Consider the following 16,014-nt stretch of genomic DNA (forward strand, 5'->3'; position numbering starts at 1 on the left):
TCAGCGCATTTGGATATGTCCTTTGTTGCATATAGCAATATGTATGACGTGCGTTCTGCTTTCACCAATGAACATCATGCATATATCTATCTGACAACAGTACCCTTTACTTTGAAGAAAAGGTTTAGTGCCTTTTGGCTAGGAAAACGTTCCAATAAACTATTATTTTAGAATCCCTTCTTGCCCCAATTGCTTGACCGACTGTCATCAACAAAGCCTCACATGCATACAGTGAGACAAACATTAACAAGCAAATAAGCTAATCAGCAAGCACCCAATAGTGTCACTCTTGCACTAGTTGTTGCTGTAATGAAATATGGAAACCAGAAGCAATGCAGGCATAAGATATAAGAGTGCTATATGTTTTGGATGAGGATTGTGGTTTATGATAGCTACTATATGAGACAATTCTAGGGCCATATTCTACATCGATAAGTTAAAGATATTCCTTAAAATGATTCAGCTCTGCTGAGAACTTGCATGAGTTTAATAAATATTATTAAATGGGTGCAAAACTACCTGCTCAATGTTCCTTAATAGAGAAAGAAGATGTATTCTATTTGTGCAATGACTTTTTATTTGTACAATAGCAGAAGCACAGAATGTATAGCAGATGAAACTATACAGTATGCACATGCCACTAGTAAAAGCAAAGATGCAAGTTCCAATTTACACACAGCTCAAAAGTTACAAACCTGAGATCAGCTGTCAAAGTGCCCCAAAAGCCTGAATCAATCGTCCTTTAATATTAGAACAGTATTCTTTTGGTACTGTTTAATTGCTTGAATAACTTTTACAGCAAATGCCTCGTCCTAAGGGTAATACTGATGCAGCTCAAATCAAACACAGTTAACTAAGAGGAGAAATGAATGAATTCCAGAGAGTGAAGCTTCTTGAAAAGAAATGGAGAAATAAGAGTAGAAGGAATTCAGAGAATTCAGAAAATACAAAGAGTAACTGATTTATGAGAATGTTGTTATATTCTAAATCGCATCCAACTCCCCCTTTTAACATCTATTTCTGATCACCACAATGAATTTGCTTTACTGTCAGCTCACACTACAGTGCAACTAACTCAGTCGACCCATAACAGAATGTAACATAAATAGTCAACTAACTAACTCAGCTTTGGCTCATAACAATACCCTCCCCTTGAAATAATCCTTGCCCTCAAGGATTGAATGAAGGAAATTGATGTTGCAGCTCATATAAACTTCCCAGATTGCAGTCATATCAATCGCCAAGGTTGTGATATGTGGAGTATGACCAAGGAAAACAGACACTTCTGAGCAATTTCTTCATTACTCCATTTCTCTCTATTTCTTTGAGCAAGTTCAAGTCTTTAGGCTTAGATACTTCCAAAACCCATCCTATAGCTTCATCAAGATAGTATGGAATCAAAGTTTACCATGCAGAACAATTGAATCTGAGTCTAAAGGATACTGAGGGATCTTTAGCTAAACAAGTTGCATTACACTGATCTAGTCTAAATTCAACTAAAAAATCAGCATCTGATCATCAACATAATCAAGAAATGGAATAAGATCCAAAAGTGTTGTATCCTCTATCTCAAGCTTAAATGGCTTAATAGAGGCAGAATTTTCAAGATGAAGGCTAGAATCAAATGCAGGAAAACTCACATATAAATTCTTGGTTGGATCCCTGTTCAGCTTTGAAAGATCTCTATAATGATTGCCGTTCCGATATTTAGTAGCACCCATTGATAGACTATATCGTATATAATGGTTAGGATCCAATTTTTTGCCAAGAGGCTCGACATAGATATTCGTCTGGTCAGAATACACAAGAACTTCGTAGAACTTTGCCAGATGTACCAAAAAAGCATCAACTTCAAATCTTTTGAAGGTACGCCAGCCTCCCTCTAGCTTCCATTCTGATGTTGGTTCAGTAAATTCCAGCACATTTTCTTCGACCAACCTCCTGAGACCCATATAAGATTCAAGTACTTTAGCTGGAATTGTCATTGCAGCAGAGTAAAGCAAGCCTCGATATTTATCAACAGCTGATGCATTTTCATTAGGAGTATAACTCGCTGCAGCCCTCAATGCCTTAACCTTATGATCTACTTCCTAGTATGAACACGCAAGGAAGTGAAGTGGAAGATCATTATTTCCAGGAGAGCATTGCTTGCAGGAACCCAAGTCTGCCTTACACGCCTCATTAGAACTTTCCCATAAAATCCTCCTCATCAGACTTTATGGTGACAACAAGCTTTTGCAACATGAGCCAAAACTTATCCATCTGACCCTTCCTACAAGTGCTGATGAGCTGTTTGCAGGGTTCATAACAGAATTAAACAAATCCATGTTTACAGGTTACAGAACCAATGTTTTTGGTGGTCCATTTCTTGGTAACCTAATAAAAAAATTTATCACCTCAAAGACTTTCCATCATCATAGCCTCAACTATTGAGAATAATGACTAAATCTCATAACAAATTTATTTAAGATTGACTAGATATTGCTTAATGGACAAAAAAACTTGTAGAAAAAGAATTTTAGGAGAAAATGAATTCTTAATAGGTAAGTATGACTTGTAGAAAAAGAATTTTAAGAGAAAAATTATTCTTAATAGGTAAGTTTGTATAGTTATAAATATGTGAAATTTCTATAAGGTTAAGTATGAGAAAAAGATATAAAAAAAATTATAAGGTTTTATGATATAAACACCCCATAAGTCTACTAGAAATTTACATCTTATGGATGTATATGTTTATATGTTTGAGTGGATTAGAGGAGAATGAAATAGTCTACATAAGTATGGTGCATATGAGTGGACTAAAGGAGATTGAGAGGGTCCACAAAGGTATAATGTATAGGTGTACAAAGGCATGTGTTTATTTAGGTTGAGAATACTCTATAGGACTAGAGGAGATTGAAAGGATCTTATGAGTATTAATTATTGAATGAGATTAATATGATTTGTATGTTTGTAATTTTCTACAACTAATAGATCTTGTTTTTCATCAGTGGACGTAGGTCGGTTAGACGGAATCACGTTAAATTATTGTTTCTTATATATTTGATTAATTGTTTGATTTTGCTTACACTGATATGATTAGATTAGGGTCATTTGGCCTCACAAGTGGCATTAAAACATGGTACGAGCCATGGGAAGAGACAAGCCTAAAGGAGCTCAATTCAAGAAAAAAGTTCGAATTCAAGTTTTGAGGATTAAGGATCGGTTTGCATGAAGCGTGAAAGCATACAAGAGAAGATGATTGTGAGACTTTTATTACAGGTGTAACCAAGTATTTCTAGCATAAAGATAGATGATTTGATAAAATTTGAGTCAATGTGGAGATTGTTAGGAATAATGACTTAAATCCCATAACAGATTTATTTGAGATTGACTAGAATTGCTTGATGAACGAGAAAACTTGCAAAAAAAAAAATCTAAAATAAAAAAAAATTTTAATAGGTAAGTTTGACTTGTAAAAGAAGAATTTTAAGAGAAATTGGATTCTTAATAGGTAAATTTATAAGACTATAAAAAGATAAAATTTTTATAAGGTTAAGTATGAGAAAAAATGTAAAAGAGTCATAGGATTTTATGAAATAGATATCACATAAGACTATTAGAGATTTACCTCTTATGAGTGTATGTTTATAAGTTTGAATGGACTAAAGAAAAATGAGATGGTCCATATAAGTATGATACATGTATATGGATTAGAGGAAATTGAGAGAATCTACATAGGTATGGTACGTTGATGTACAAGAGTATATATTTATTTGGGTTGATAATACTCCATAAGACTAAAAGAGATTAAGAGAGTCTTATGAGTTTTGATTGTTAAGTAAGGTTGATATGATTTGTATGTTTATAATTTTCTATAAGTAATAGATCTTATTTTTCATCTATAAACGTAGATCAATTGAACCGAATCACATTAAATTATTATTTATTATGTGTTTGATTAATCATTTAATTTTATTTTTATTAGTGTGATTAAATTAGGACCATTTGGCTTAACATCATCAACTCCAAATTTTGACATATACATTTTGGTAAAGATAGTCAGGGTAATTGCCCAATGGTACACCCCGGCATAGGAAGTAACTATGATTTCTAATGAAAAATCAATAAGACTGATAAGGTAATCATTTCCTTGTCTCTCTGATTCAAGAAGAATATTGATTTCTAATGAAAAATCAATAAAAATGATGAAGTATTCATTTCCTTGTTTCTCCTATTCGAGAAGAATACTAGACCCACTTGTTTTGTTAGGTTTGGAAAGGACGAAACAGCTCTGATTATACTTTTGGATCGTCGAGGATGATCTGTTACCAGTTGTTAGGTATAATGGAAGTTTCTATACTGATTGTTTTGAAAATCGAGGAAAGATGCATGACAAAATAATATACAGAATTAATAAACCAACAAGAACATCATGTTTACATGATTCGGCATCATGCCTACATTCAAGGTCCAAGATGATGAAAAATTTTCACTATAACAATTTATATGAATACAAGTGTTTAAGATCATATTTGATATATAAAATTATAATAAGATAAAATAAAATGATATTATGAATATGATTAGATTAAATAATATTATATTATTTTATATTTAATATATATAAAAATTTAAATAAAATAATTTATTTATTGATTAAAATTATTTTTTTAAAAATTTATATAATTTAAATTATTGATTTAATTTTTAAAGATGTACTAAAACATATAAATTTAATCTCATGAATTAAATATAATCTTTTTCACTTAAAATGATTAAATCATTTTATATCAAAAAAATGATAATCATTCTTGTAATCTTATTTTATTAAATATAAATAAAATATAATATAAAATAATTATTATCTTATTTTATTTATAATTTTATGCAACATATATGATCTAATCCTCTAAATACTCTCCAATAGCCTCACAGCTTATACCGGACAGGTATGCTTTATGCCCTGTTAACTCTGTAACCCGGTAATTTTCTTGGTACCCTCCTAGGGACTAAGCCTTTTGACATAAGGCTACATTTTTAACACCTCACCCTCTCTCACCCCTTGCTGCCTCTCTTTCTCTTTAGTGTTTTGAGACGCACAAAGTACTCAAAAGCACACATTGCTCTTCACAAATTTTTCGTTTCACTGTAGCAAGTTACTATACGGTTACTGTAGAGGCGGCGGTTAATGATGCACGCAGTACGAAAAAACTTTCGGCGTTGATTTCTTATTCAGACTTTGCCACTGCGGACATTCTATCTTTGTGGCAGTTACTGTTCATGATACTGCTAGTGTTTATGTGTGCTACTATTCATGGCGGCGCTACTGTAGCAAATGTCAAAATTTGCAACTCAGGGTCTTTTAATCTTTTGAGCAATTTGTCAAAAAAAAAAAAAAAAGCTAAGAATTTCAAGCTATCTTCCCAACACCATCATTATTTATTCCACCTCCCATTACCAGAAGTCTAAAACCGTAAGGGTCACAAACTACAAACAGCTTATGTCCATTTACTAAAACCATTGAATTTGCTTAGCTTTTAGCTCACAATACAATTTAACTAACTCAGTTGACCCATAATAGATGTAAAAGAAATAGTCAACTAACTAACTCAGGTTTCGCTCATAACAAATACGTACGATAATAGGATAAGACAACAAAGAAAGCGGAAGATTAAGCACACCTTCTAGTGTTGCGTGACAGTATATAACACGGTATCCACCTTCTTGGACAAAAAGAAAGCACCCACCACTATATGCTTATCTGCCTAACTTCGAACTATCCGCCCCAACCTCTTGATAACCATCCTTTGCCATTGTCAATCATTGCCTACCATTTGGATCAAACTGCTCAATTATTTATCCAAACAACATTTATTAAAACAAAAAATAGAATGATTTTCTGTTTAATAAGGGATAATCAACGTCTACTTTAGAGATTTTAGGTTTTGTATAGTTTCATTTCTGCTTGATCACAACGAACCTGACATTAAATAAAATGTAAAATGGGATATGAAAAGAGCTTCCAAAGCAGAAGTGATTCCGTACTTAATGATGTGAGAGTCATGATAAAATACATGCTTGAAAACTATTCTTCACTAAATTGAACCATGAACTTTGTTTTACAATGGGTGAAACATCTCTTTCTATAATTTATGTTCACTAGCGAAGACCTAAGTCATCTCTTCCTATATTTATGTTCACAGCCGAAGACCTAAGTCATGTTCTACTATAAAGTATATGAATATTTCAAAACACTAAATCCTGCACATATATCCATAAAGCCTTTAACCAGGTAAGAGTGCTTTGAAGAGTTTCAGAGAATTCAAACTCACAACATTCTGCTTCAAATTGGCAAGGAACGGGGTGAAGGGGGGCAGGCAAGGGAGAGAGAAGAAACACCAATAAGTATTATATCATCTTACAAGTATCTTACAATCTAAAACATGACGTGAATATGATAAAAAATATATATAAAAGTGACACGATTTAATATTTAATAATAATTTTATATTAGTTTAATAAAAAATATACATTTTATATTTTCATATCGATATGAACTATAATACATAATTTTTATATAAAATATAACATGAATATATGAATTTTAATATTTTATACTATATTAATATATGAATTGTCAAAACCTTAATTGAACTTAACCGACATTCATTCTCAAATAACTGTAAATACCTACGAATGATCATAACGTCTTTTCATAATTATCCATTAATTACTAAATAATTTCTCTAAAAAGTCATTTATCACATTAGTATAAAAATTTTATTAAGAATCCAATATAAATTGAAATTAGTAGCTAATACAATTATTACTTAAATAATAAAGGATATTTATAAAATTAACAAACTATTCTCTAAAAAAGAAAATAATTCGATTATAATGGAATCAGGTATGTTGAATGTCCTTACACATTCTATATAATTTCTCTAAGTACATTAGTTCAAATAATTTAACTAATTACGAATTAATAATTCAACCTATGGAACCCATCCATGGATATCATGCTATTCAGCAGAGAAGACAATTGGAATCCAATTTTTTATGCTGTTAGAAATTTAGGACATAAATAAAATATATATGATTAAATCTTTTGAATTTATTTGAAATAAAGCAGTTTATGAATCAAATCAGATTAGATTTTGCTAGTTTATTAATAGATATTAGGTCTAGTTAAGTCTAGATATTAGACCAATCCCAATCATTAAAGTCCATGTATAATAATTTTTAATTAATAAAAATGTAAATAAAATATAAATTTTGCATTGCTTCTAAAATAAATATAAAAATGCTAAAAATAAAAATCAAATCAAAGATAAAAAGTTCAAATTTTGAAGAAAAACGTTACTGTAGCAACAAATTATATTAAAAAATTTTGTGTGTTGTGGAGTGGATTCTGTTTTAACTTTCACACGTTAGAATTTGAAATAAAATCAAACCATAAGCAAATACAAATAGATATTTAGTATTAGAACACAAAAGTAGACATCAGTTCAAATAGAAAAAAAAAATGCAACAGAACATGCTTTGCACCATAGACAAAGAGAAAACACCGAAAATAAAAGGGGATCTGTTTTAGTACGCGCTAGGTGGATTGAAGTCTGAAGAGGAGTTGATGTTGTTATAGATAGCGCATCTTTCTTGATCCTTGAGCTTTGAAGAGAAAATCATTATATGTATGTAAAAGGTAATATTATGCTTAAACGTCTTTATATTTTGTGAAAATTTAAATTTAAATTTATATATTATAATTCATATAAATTTAATTTTTATATTATTTTAATTTAATAATTTTAATTTAACTATTAATTTTATTAATTTTTTATTATTAAAAATGTTAACGTAGTCATTGATTTGCTGATGTGGGCATTAATTTTATTAATATGACATTAATTTATTGATGTAACAATTAAGATAAATAAAATCAATTATTAAATTATATAAATATTTTATGTATTTAAATAAAATTTAAAATTTAATCTTTGTACTTATATGAAATTTGAAATTTAGTCCTTATACTCTTATAAAATTTGAAATTTAGTTCATTTAATATAAAAATATTTTGAATTTTTATAAATTTTTTTTAAATATTAAAAATTACCATAATATTTTGTCACAATATTGAAAAATCTATTATAATATTCTATCACAATTTTTTTATATATTATCACTAAATCCATCACAATTTTTTGTCATTCATGTCAAATATTATTACTAATTACTTTACTATTTCTTAATACATTCTGTCATAAAATATAAAATCTATTACTAATTTTATCACATTTTTCTATCATAATTGTAATATATTATGGCTACGAAAAAAAAATCTTACACAAATATATTAAAAATCTATCATAAATTTGTCAATATATGATACAATATGTCACTATCTAATTTTAATAAAACTATTATTTTTATTAATTTATTAAATGATTTAGAATTATAATTCCATCTTATAAGGGAAAAATTATCCATCAAATAGTATTTCTATTCCTTTAAATTAAGCCCTATTTAAATGATTTTTTATAATCAAATCTAAGTTTAAGATTTTAAATATATTAAAGTAATTTACTAAACTCAATGTGTATTGATTTTAAAATTAACCTTATTATTTAATTTACCATAATTATTTAGATAAGTTCTTTTAGCAAAGACTAAAAAAATTTAAAAGTTTTCATCATGATATAAAATATTAATGTTTCAATTTATCAAATAAATTATTTCTTTCTTTCGTTTTGTTAGGATCTAATGTTTATCCTTTAAATGGATAGGAGCTCATCCTTCGTAAGAATTTAGGTTTGAATCTCTTGTTTCGTTTGGTTGAATCGAATGGTCATTCCATTCATAATCTATTTCGAATTCATTATAAATATAGCTTTATTCAGTATTTTAGTTCATTCTAAATTTTGTTATATGATAAATTTAATCTAATTAAAATAATATTAATTTTGATATATTAATTTAAATTATTAATGTTATAATTGATTAATATAAATGATAATAATATTATTAATAATATGATATTATTAATAATTAATTATATATAATAAAAAATAATATATATCTAAAAATATTTTTATACTAAAAGGACTAAAATATTTTTAAATTTAAATATTTTTAAAAAACTAAAAAATTTCTTAAAAAATCAAAATCTTTTTCTATTAAAGGGATTAAATATCAAATTTCATGTGAGTACAATGACTAAATTTAAAATTTTGTATGATTGTAGGGATTATTGATATAATTTAATAACTAATTTTATCCATTTAATTTGCCACATTAGTAAATCAACACTACGTCAGCAAAGTTAATGCCACATAATTAATTCAATGACCAAGTTAGCATTTTTAATGGCAAAAATTAACGGAGTTAGTAATTAGACTAAAATTATCAAATTAAACTAGTACAAAGATTAAATTTGTATGAATTATAGTACATGGTCTAAAATTTAAAATTTTGTAAAGTATAAAAACCTTTAGCATAATTTAATTACTCGTAAAACTTTTAGGTTAGGTTAGGTAGGTCGAACTCGAGCTTTATATTTCATTACTAAGATCCAACCTAAAATTTAAATAAATGTATTTATGCTCAAACCCATCCAACGAGTTTAAATTATGTATCCAGAGTCTTTAGAATATAAAGTGAGTTTACCAACTTGAATTGGAAGGATAATTTGGCCTTTAAATAGCTCTAATACCATGTTATTCATAATTTCTTGAGTTAATTCAATCATTTTAATCATGATATAATGTCATGACACAAAAATATAATATAAAAAATTATATATTGAGTTAGAAAAACTTGTTTTATATCTATTCTCGTTGACACGAATTTTGGCATAAAATTATTCATGTCTTATATGTGTTAACACAACTAAACATGTGTACGATATGAAAAATACATTTAAATAAAATATGTCACATGGATAACGTTTAACATGTGACACGATATAAAAAATATGTTTAATTAAATTGTGTTACAAAAGTATACGTTAACATATTTTTATATTTATTTTAATTTAATATAATCTATAAAAATTATTTTAATTTTCAATCTTTTAATTATGATATCTAATTACCTATTCAATGTAATCATATAAAGATTATTTGAAACATTTAACTATGATATTCATTTAATAGTTAATATGAAATTAGTTTTTATATTAATAATATAAATACGATATAAATAATAATATCAGTAGATATGTCATTATTTAGTCATTTATTTTTTAATATTTAGTAACTTATCATTTTAGATTTGTTGGTTCTAAAAATAAATATAATTATTTATACATTTATGATTTTTATATTAGTAATGTATATATAAAATATATATGTTAAATGCATATTAAATGAATATTAAATTTTTTATACTTTTAATATGCAAGTATTTTTTTGTATTAGTAACGTATATATTAAATATATATAAAAATCTTAACATATTAATTATATATTGTGCTTTTGTAATTTTTTATAATAAGATTAAAAAATTATTTAAAAAAAGGAATTGAGAAGTACAATATACACTTAATTGTTAATAACAAGTAACATTCAACATTATTGTCATTAATCAAGCTAATCCAAATTACATGAATATACAATAACAGATTATATTGATAAATTATTCTAAACAACATGTATAATCATAAGAAACTATATAATCATCTTAATTACATGAAGCATGATAAGAGATTATTTTAAATCATATATAAAAGTCAAGATAAGAGATTATACATTTGAAATTAAAAGCAATAGATATTCTAAATAATTGTAATTATTATTTTATTATTTTAAATATATATTATCAACTATTTTATTAATTGAAGAAATTATGTTGAATATATATTATGAAGTATTTTTGTGAATTATTTTAAACAACACACGATTTAGATATTTGTAAATTATTTTGCTATTTTAAACATATATTATGGAGTATGATATGGATTGAAGATATCATTATTTTGTCCTGTAAGCTATTGTTTAATATTTTTAGTGGAACATCATTTATGGAGGTCGGAGACTTGGACTTAGAGTAATGTAATTTATATTATATAAATATGTGATAAGTCAATGTTTAGTGTTTAGTGTCTTTAATTGTTTGGTACTTAGTTTTATTTGGTTAATTGTAATTTGTAAATGGCTAGTTATTTATTATTTTAATCGTGTTAGCTATGTTATTCGTGTATATTCGTACAAGTCGTATCTATTTTTGTATATTTATGTTGATTCGTATTGTATTTAAACATATTAATTATATATATATATATTAGTTATATCGTGTCATATACAACACATATAATAAATGTATCATGTTTGTATTTAAGATTTAGATGCATTTTATAATTTGTGCAGTATTCGTGTTTTAATAATTTGTGTCGTTACATGTATCAGACACAACAAACTATGAGGGATCCTCTTTAGACCCTAAAAATTTTCAAAATACTTTGATATACCTATATGATATACTTATTTCATTTATATATTTAAATTAAATTAGCTTTCATATTAAAATTATTATTTGTTAATTTCATTTTTTATTTTTAATTAATTTTATGCATTATAATTTAAGAGGAATTAAAATAATATTATTTTTTGTCTATTTATTGTACCTATAATAATTATTCACAAACCTTTAAAAATAATAGATTTATCACAAATATCAAATTACACTCATATAAACTAAAAAAAAATAAGTCAACTTTTTAACTTTCTTAGTAAGATTCCAAATCTTTAACCAAGTATCAAATATATGTCTTGAAATTTTCTTTTAGCTAATAGCACTTATCTTCTTACATCTTTTTGATTGTTTTCAATTTTTTTATTAGTTAGATAAAATCACAAATGAACTATGATATTTGCTCGGATTCATCATTTTTTAAAAATATCAATGTTTAACATACATGCGATAAATGTGAATATAAAAATTGAGTAATCTAAATATAATATGAAAAAACTTTAAAAAAATATGCATATTCATTTTCAACATATATTCGTATTTAACATTGAATTACAAATTTAAGTAACATAATAAATAAAAAAATATATATTATATTATCTTAATTTGTTCTCTTAATAAAAAATATTAAAATTTATTAACAATGACGTGAGATGATATAATTATATAAATTATCAAATTTAAAAAAATTTATAACTTCTAGAAAAAGGGAGATATTTGTTAATGTCTTGCTCATGTAACAAATGTTGTTTAACACTTGACCGATCGATTTGGTTATTGAAATTCAAACGAGTCAATAATGATTGTTGCCATTTTTCAAAGATGACAGATAAGATCCTTATTAATTACGAAAGCACATAGCAATATTGAAGTCCACGGTTTTGAATGACCCTACCTTTAGAAACCACATGAGGTTAATGCACCCGATTCCCTCACATTTGAGAAAGTATTAACCAACAGCGAAAATAAAGTCCAAAATTTGCAACTGATTCAAACATGGACTTGATTGCAATCGTCTCAAAAGTCAAAATTTAGGTTATTTAATTAGCCTTTCGTACGTCTTGGTGTACGTCTTGTTTTCTCGCATTTCGGAAGTATTGACCAATGGTGAAAATGAAAGTCCAGCAAATGACTTGTCAAAAGTCAAAATTTATCTTACTTTATTGGGCTTTCATACGTCATGGCATATGTCTTGTTTTCTTGCACACACCGTGCATGCAACAATTTAGGGGAAGATTATTTTAATTAAAAATTTTTATATTTTAATTATTAATATTAATAAATTCAAATAATGAGATTAATTTTTTTTTCATTTATTCCTTCATATTTGGATTTATTAAAATTAATGATTAAAAAAATATAAAATTTTTAATTTTATACTAATGTAAATTGCTTAATTCTCTATAATTTATATTAATATATAAATATATTTAAATTTAATTTTTGAAAATTTTATTTCTTTTTAAAAAATATCATTCGTAATTTTACGTAAGATTGTTTATTGAATTATTTTTTCATATACATTGTATATGAATTAATACAATTTATAACTTATTAATGAGCTTATTATTTTTTTATCAATATATTGCTTGCATATGTATAATTTATATTAATAAATATAATGGGATCATTTCTAAAATAAAAAAGCATAGTTTTAGTTGATTTCAAAATCAAATGTTAAGATCCAATTCTACATGTAATTAAGAAAAATCAATAATACTATTAATATTAATAATAATAGACTTGTTTAAGAGTTGTTAAGGGGGTTATTTATAATGATGTAAAATTTGCATTGTCTACTAAAAGAATAACACAAAATATTGAAGTTTATTGATCTTTAGAACGATTGGCATGATATTAAAATAGATTCTACGAGCTTACGAATTCAAAAGAGTTTATATGCATAATATCCTATTCAGTCAAACAAGTATAAATTAAAATGATTTAATGATAAATTAAGAATTAAAAAAATACAAAACATTGAAATAAAATTGAGATTATAAATTTATTAACAATGATTTTTTTTGTCGATAAAATGTTAAATTTTTAATTTTAATAATCCACAATCTCAAATACTCAAAAAAAAAAAAAATTGCATCAAGTTTCGGATGTTGGGGAGGTTTTAATATACCCTTGGCCTAACCAAATTGCTGCAACTGGAGTTTCGGGTGGCAACCCCATTATTACGGCTACGCATCATTAAAGTTAATTCTGTATTAAAATTATTTCTTGGAAGCTGAGTGACAATAAAATATATTATCACTATTTCACAACGTTTTCAACTCTCATTTTTTTATATTTATTCCCCAACAGTAATAACGTGATTTGAAATGACATTGTCAGAAACTTGTTGGACTGCTCCCCGGTGGTGCAAATCTGGTTGTTGGGGTGAGACTGTAGAATCACTGCTCCTAAAAGATGTGCCCATGGCCAATTCATAAACAGCTTCAGCAATTTTCTCAACGCATTCAATGATTTCAAGTAGAAGTGAAGCAACTGAAGCAGCTGGTATAATCTCTAGTAGATCTGCTTCTTCCCACAGGCTTGTTTTGAGGAGGGTTTTCAGCTCATCAGCAGCAGTCCTTGAGGGACCAATGCGCAGCATAGCTGATCTTGTCCGAACCATTTTTCTAAATGTGGACGCCAGCTCCTTTAAAGCTTTGCTAGATTCGAGGCTAACCTTCTTGCATGGCCCTTGAATTTTTCCACGGATTTCTGCAGGAGTCTGCGAGAACAAAAGCAGATATAAGTTTATATCAAGAGATAATGTAAAAACCTTTTTCCTTTAATTCTATGCGTAAATTGTAGTTGAAGGTGATCCATTTTTGTATTATACCTGGAACTTAGAGTTAAGGTAGCTATTAAGAGCTTCAGCTTTGTAGGCACATTCCCGAGTAAGATTTCCGATTTTTAGGTACATTTTCCAAGGATGACGGAACGCAAACCGACCATGACCTGGTTCCCATCTTGCTAAATTCGCCTGCAGAGAGTATGAAAATTGAATTGAATTAGCCAGTTCAATTAATTCAGGTAATGCCTGAATCTGAGGAGACAGAAAAATATTTATTAGCTGATCACTTACCATTGTTTCTTCACCGCTTTTAGAAGTTAGAACACTTCTATATCCTAGAAGAAATGATTTATTCTCATTGGATTGCGGTTCTTCAGATACTTTAAAATATTCATCTCCAAAAGCTGTTTGTGTACATTAAACTAATCAGTAACTCTGTCCCAAAACTAAAATTAAAAAAAAAAAAAAAGAAGGGAATGAGAATATATGCATGCAGTATTAATTAGTATATCGACTAATATAATATTGGATTTTGGACCTTCCAAAAAATTCCCAAGCCGTTCCATGTTGGCGGCAACAGAGTTGTGGAGATCCCCACCAATCCAAACTGGGCAAATGGAAATACAAATAATGACAGAAATACAGCTACCAACTATGATGTTTGATACCCTCTCATAGGCCACTTTTAGCACTTGATCTTCTCGGTAACCCGATATGGATACTAAGCTGAAGGTCAAGATGAATATTAACAGCCCGTAGTCATATCTTGCCTTCATTCTTGGAAAGAATCTCATAAATGTCACAATTGCAGCTGCAAAAAATTAAGACCCCAAGATTGATATGATCAGTTGGATATTGAAACCGACAAGGATCCCTTAATTTTGTTTTGTTTGTAATTTACCTATTATGAAGACAAAAGTTGCTATTAAGATGGGTTCTCCTTTCCTCCCAGAAAGAGTTGCTAAGCAGTGAGCAGCAACACCTAAGGCACCAGCTACAAATGTTGCCAACATTCTGTTTAAACCTTTACCGAGTGTTGCTCCTGTGAAAGACGAACAAGAACAATGAAATTAGTTTGAAGTTTCGAAATAGAGAATTTTCACATTATAAGTGAAATAAAGATAGCAAAGGCATAGACATGCCTACAGAAAATTCAAAGACAACAACAACAGATAGAACAGCCCACATTGCATTAACTCCTAAACCATCATAGAGTGGCTTAAAGAGGTAGAACAATGAAACCAGTGTGAGAGCTAGTCCAACTTTTAGGGAATGAATTATTCTTCTTGGGTCATCTTGTCCAATTTTCTTTGTCATCATTACAATCTCCATTACTTCAGCACAAAATTTGTTACGCAAGGCCTTGAGCCACTGCCACCCACGAGTTAAGGGCCCAGCACTATCCTGCCCTGATAATGTTACTTCCATTTTATATTTGCGGAATGAAAGACAACAATATTTGAGAAAGCGTTGTAGAATGTGGAGGAAGAAGATTGAGATGATTTCTATTGAAGATTCCAAGTATTTATAAGGAAAATAAAAGATTTCTGGAGCCTTCCATGCGCGTTCTCACAACAAACAAATGTAGCAATCTCGACAAGTGTGAGCGCTTGACTTATTTTTAGGAAAGTACCAAAGGGACAAGTGGGTTCAAGCTGGCTAGTCAGCCATGCCCACCGGCGTTACACGCTTCAGCTGTGCTTTGATTACTTTGACATTGATGTCGAAGGAAAAAAAAGGGGCTTTTTGCCGAATATGGATGCGAAACCTAG

The 16,014-nt window shown here is 27.9% G+C and overlaps 1 protein-coding gene and 1 pseudogene across 1 annotated transcript; both read right to left on the bottom strand.

Annotated features, from left to right (window-relative positions):
• Positions 1-393: 393 nt before the first annotated feature.
• On the bottom strand, positions 394-2,538 carry LOC149518379 (mitochondrial import inner membrane translocase subunit TIM50 pseudogene; annotated as a pseudogene).
• An 11,112-nt stretch (positions 2,539-13,650) lies between these two features.
• On the bottom strand, positions 13,651-15,756 carry LOC149518380 (aluminum-activated malate transporter 2-like). The gene is made up of 6 exons (XM_089763329.1): positions 15,385-15,756; positions 15,144-15,284; positions 14,781-15,053; positions 14,534-14,646; positions 14,288-14,431; positions 13,651-14,176 (listed from the first exon to the last, which is right to left on the bottom strand). Exons 1-6 carry the CDS (start codon positions 15,668-15,670, stop codon positions 13,751-13,753), a joined length of 1,383 nt encoding a protein of 460 aa, XP_089619455.1. The 5' UTR covers positions 15,671-15,756; the 3' UTR covers positions 13,651-13,750.
• Positions 15,757-16,014: the final 258 nt, after the last annotated feature.

The sequence above is a fragment of the Durio zibethinus genome, chromosome 6 (genome assembly GCF_047325235.1).
Source record: "Durio zibethinus cultivar Kanyao isolate XHJ-2024 chromosome 6, ASM4732523v1, whole genome shotgun sequence".
Lineage (NCBI taxonomy): Eukaryota > Viridiplantae > Streptophyta > Magnoliopsida > Malvales > Malvaceae > Durio > Durio zibethinus.

Excerpts from the sequence above, each read along its gene's own strand:
- LOC149518380 (XM_089763329.1), bottom strand. The coding sequence starts at position 15,670 with ATGGAAGTAACATTATCAGGGCAGGATAGTGCTGGGCCCTTAACTCGT. Across the intron at positions 15,285-15,384 it reads TGTCTTTGAATTTTCTGTAG|GAGCAACACTCGGTAAAGGT; the intron begins GCATGTCTATGC and ends CGTCTTTCACAG. Across the intron at positions 14,177-14,287 it reads ACCTTAACTCTAAGTTCCAG|ACTCCTGCAGAAATCCGTGG; the intron begins GTATAATACAAA and ends TTGTTCTCGCAG.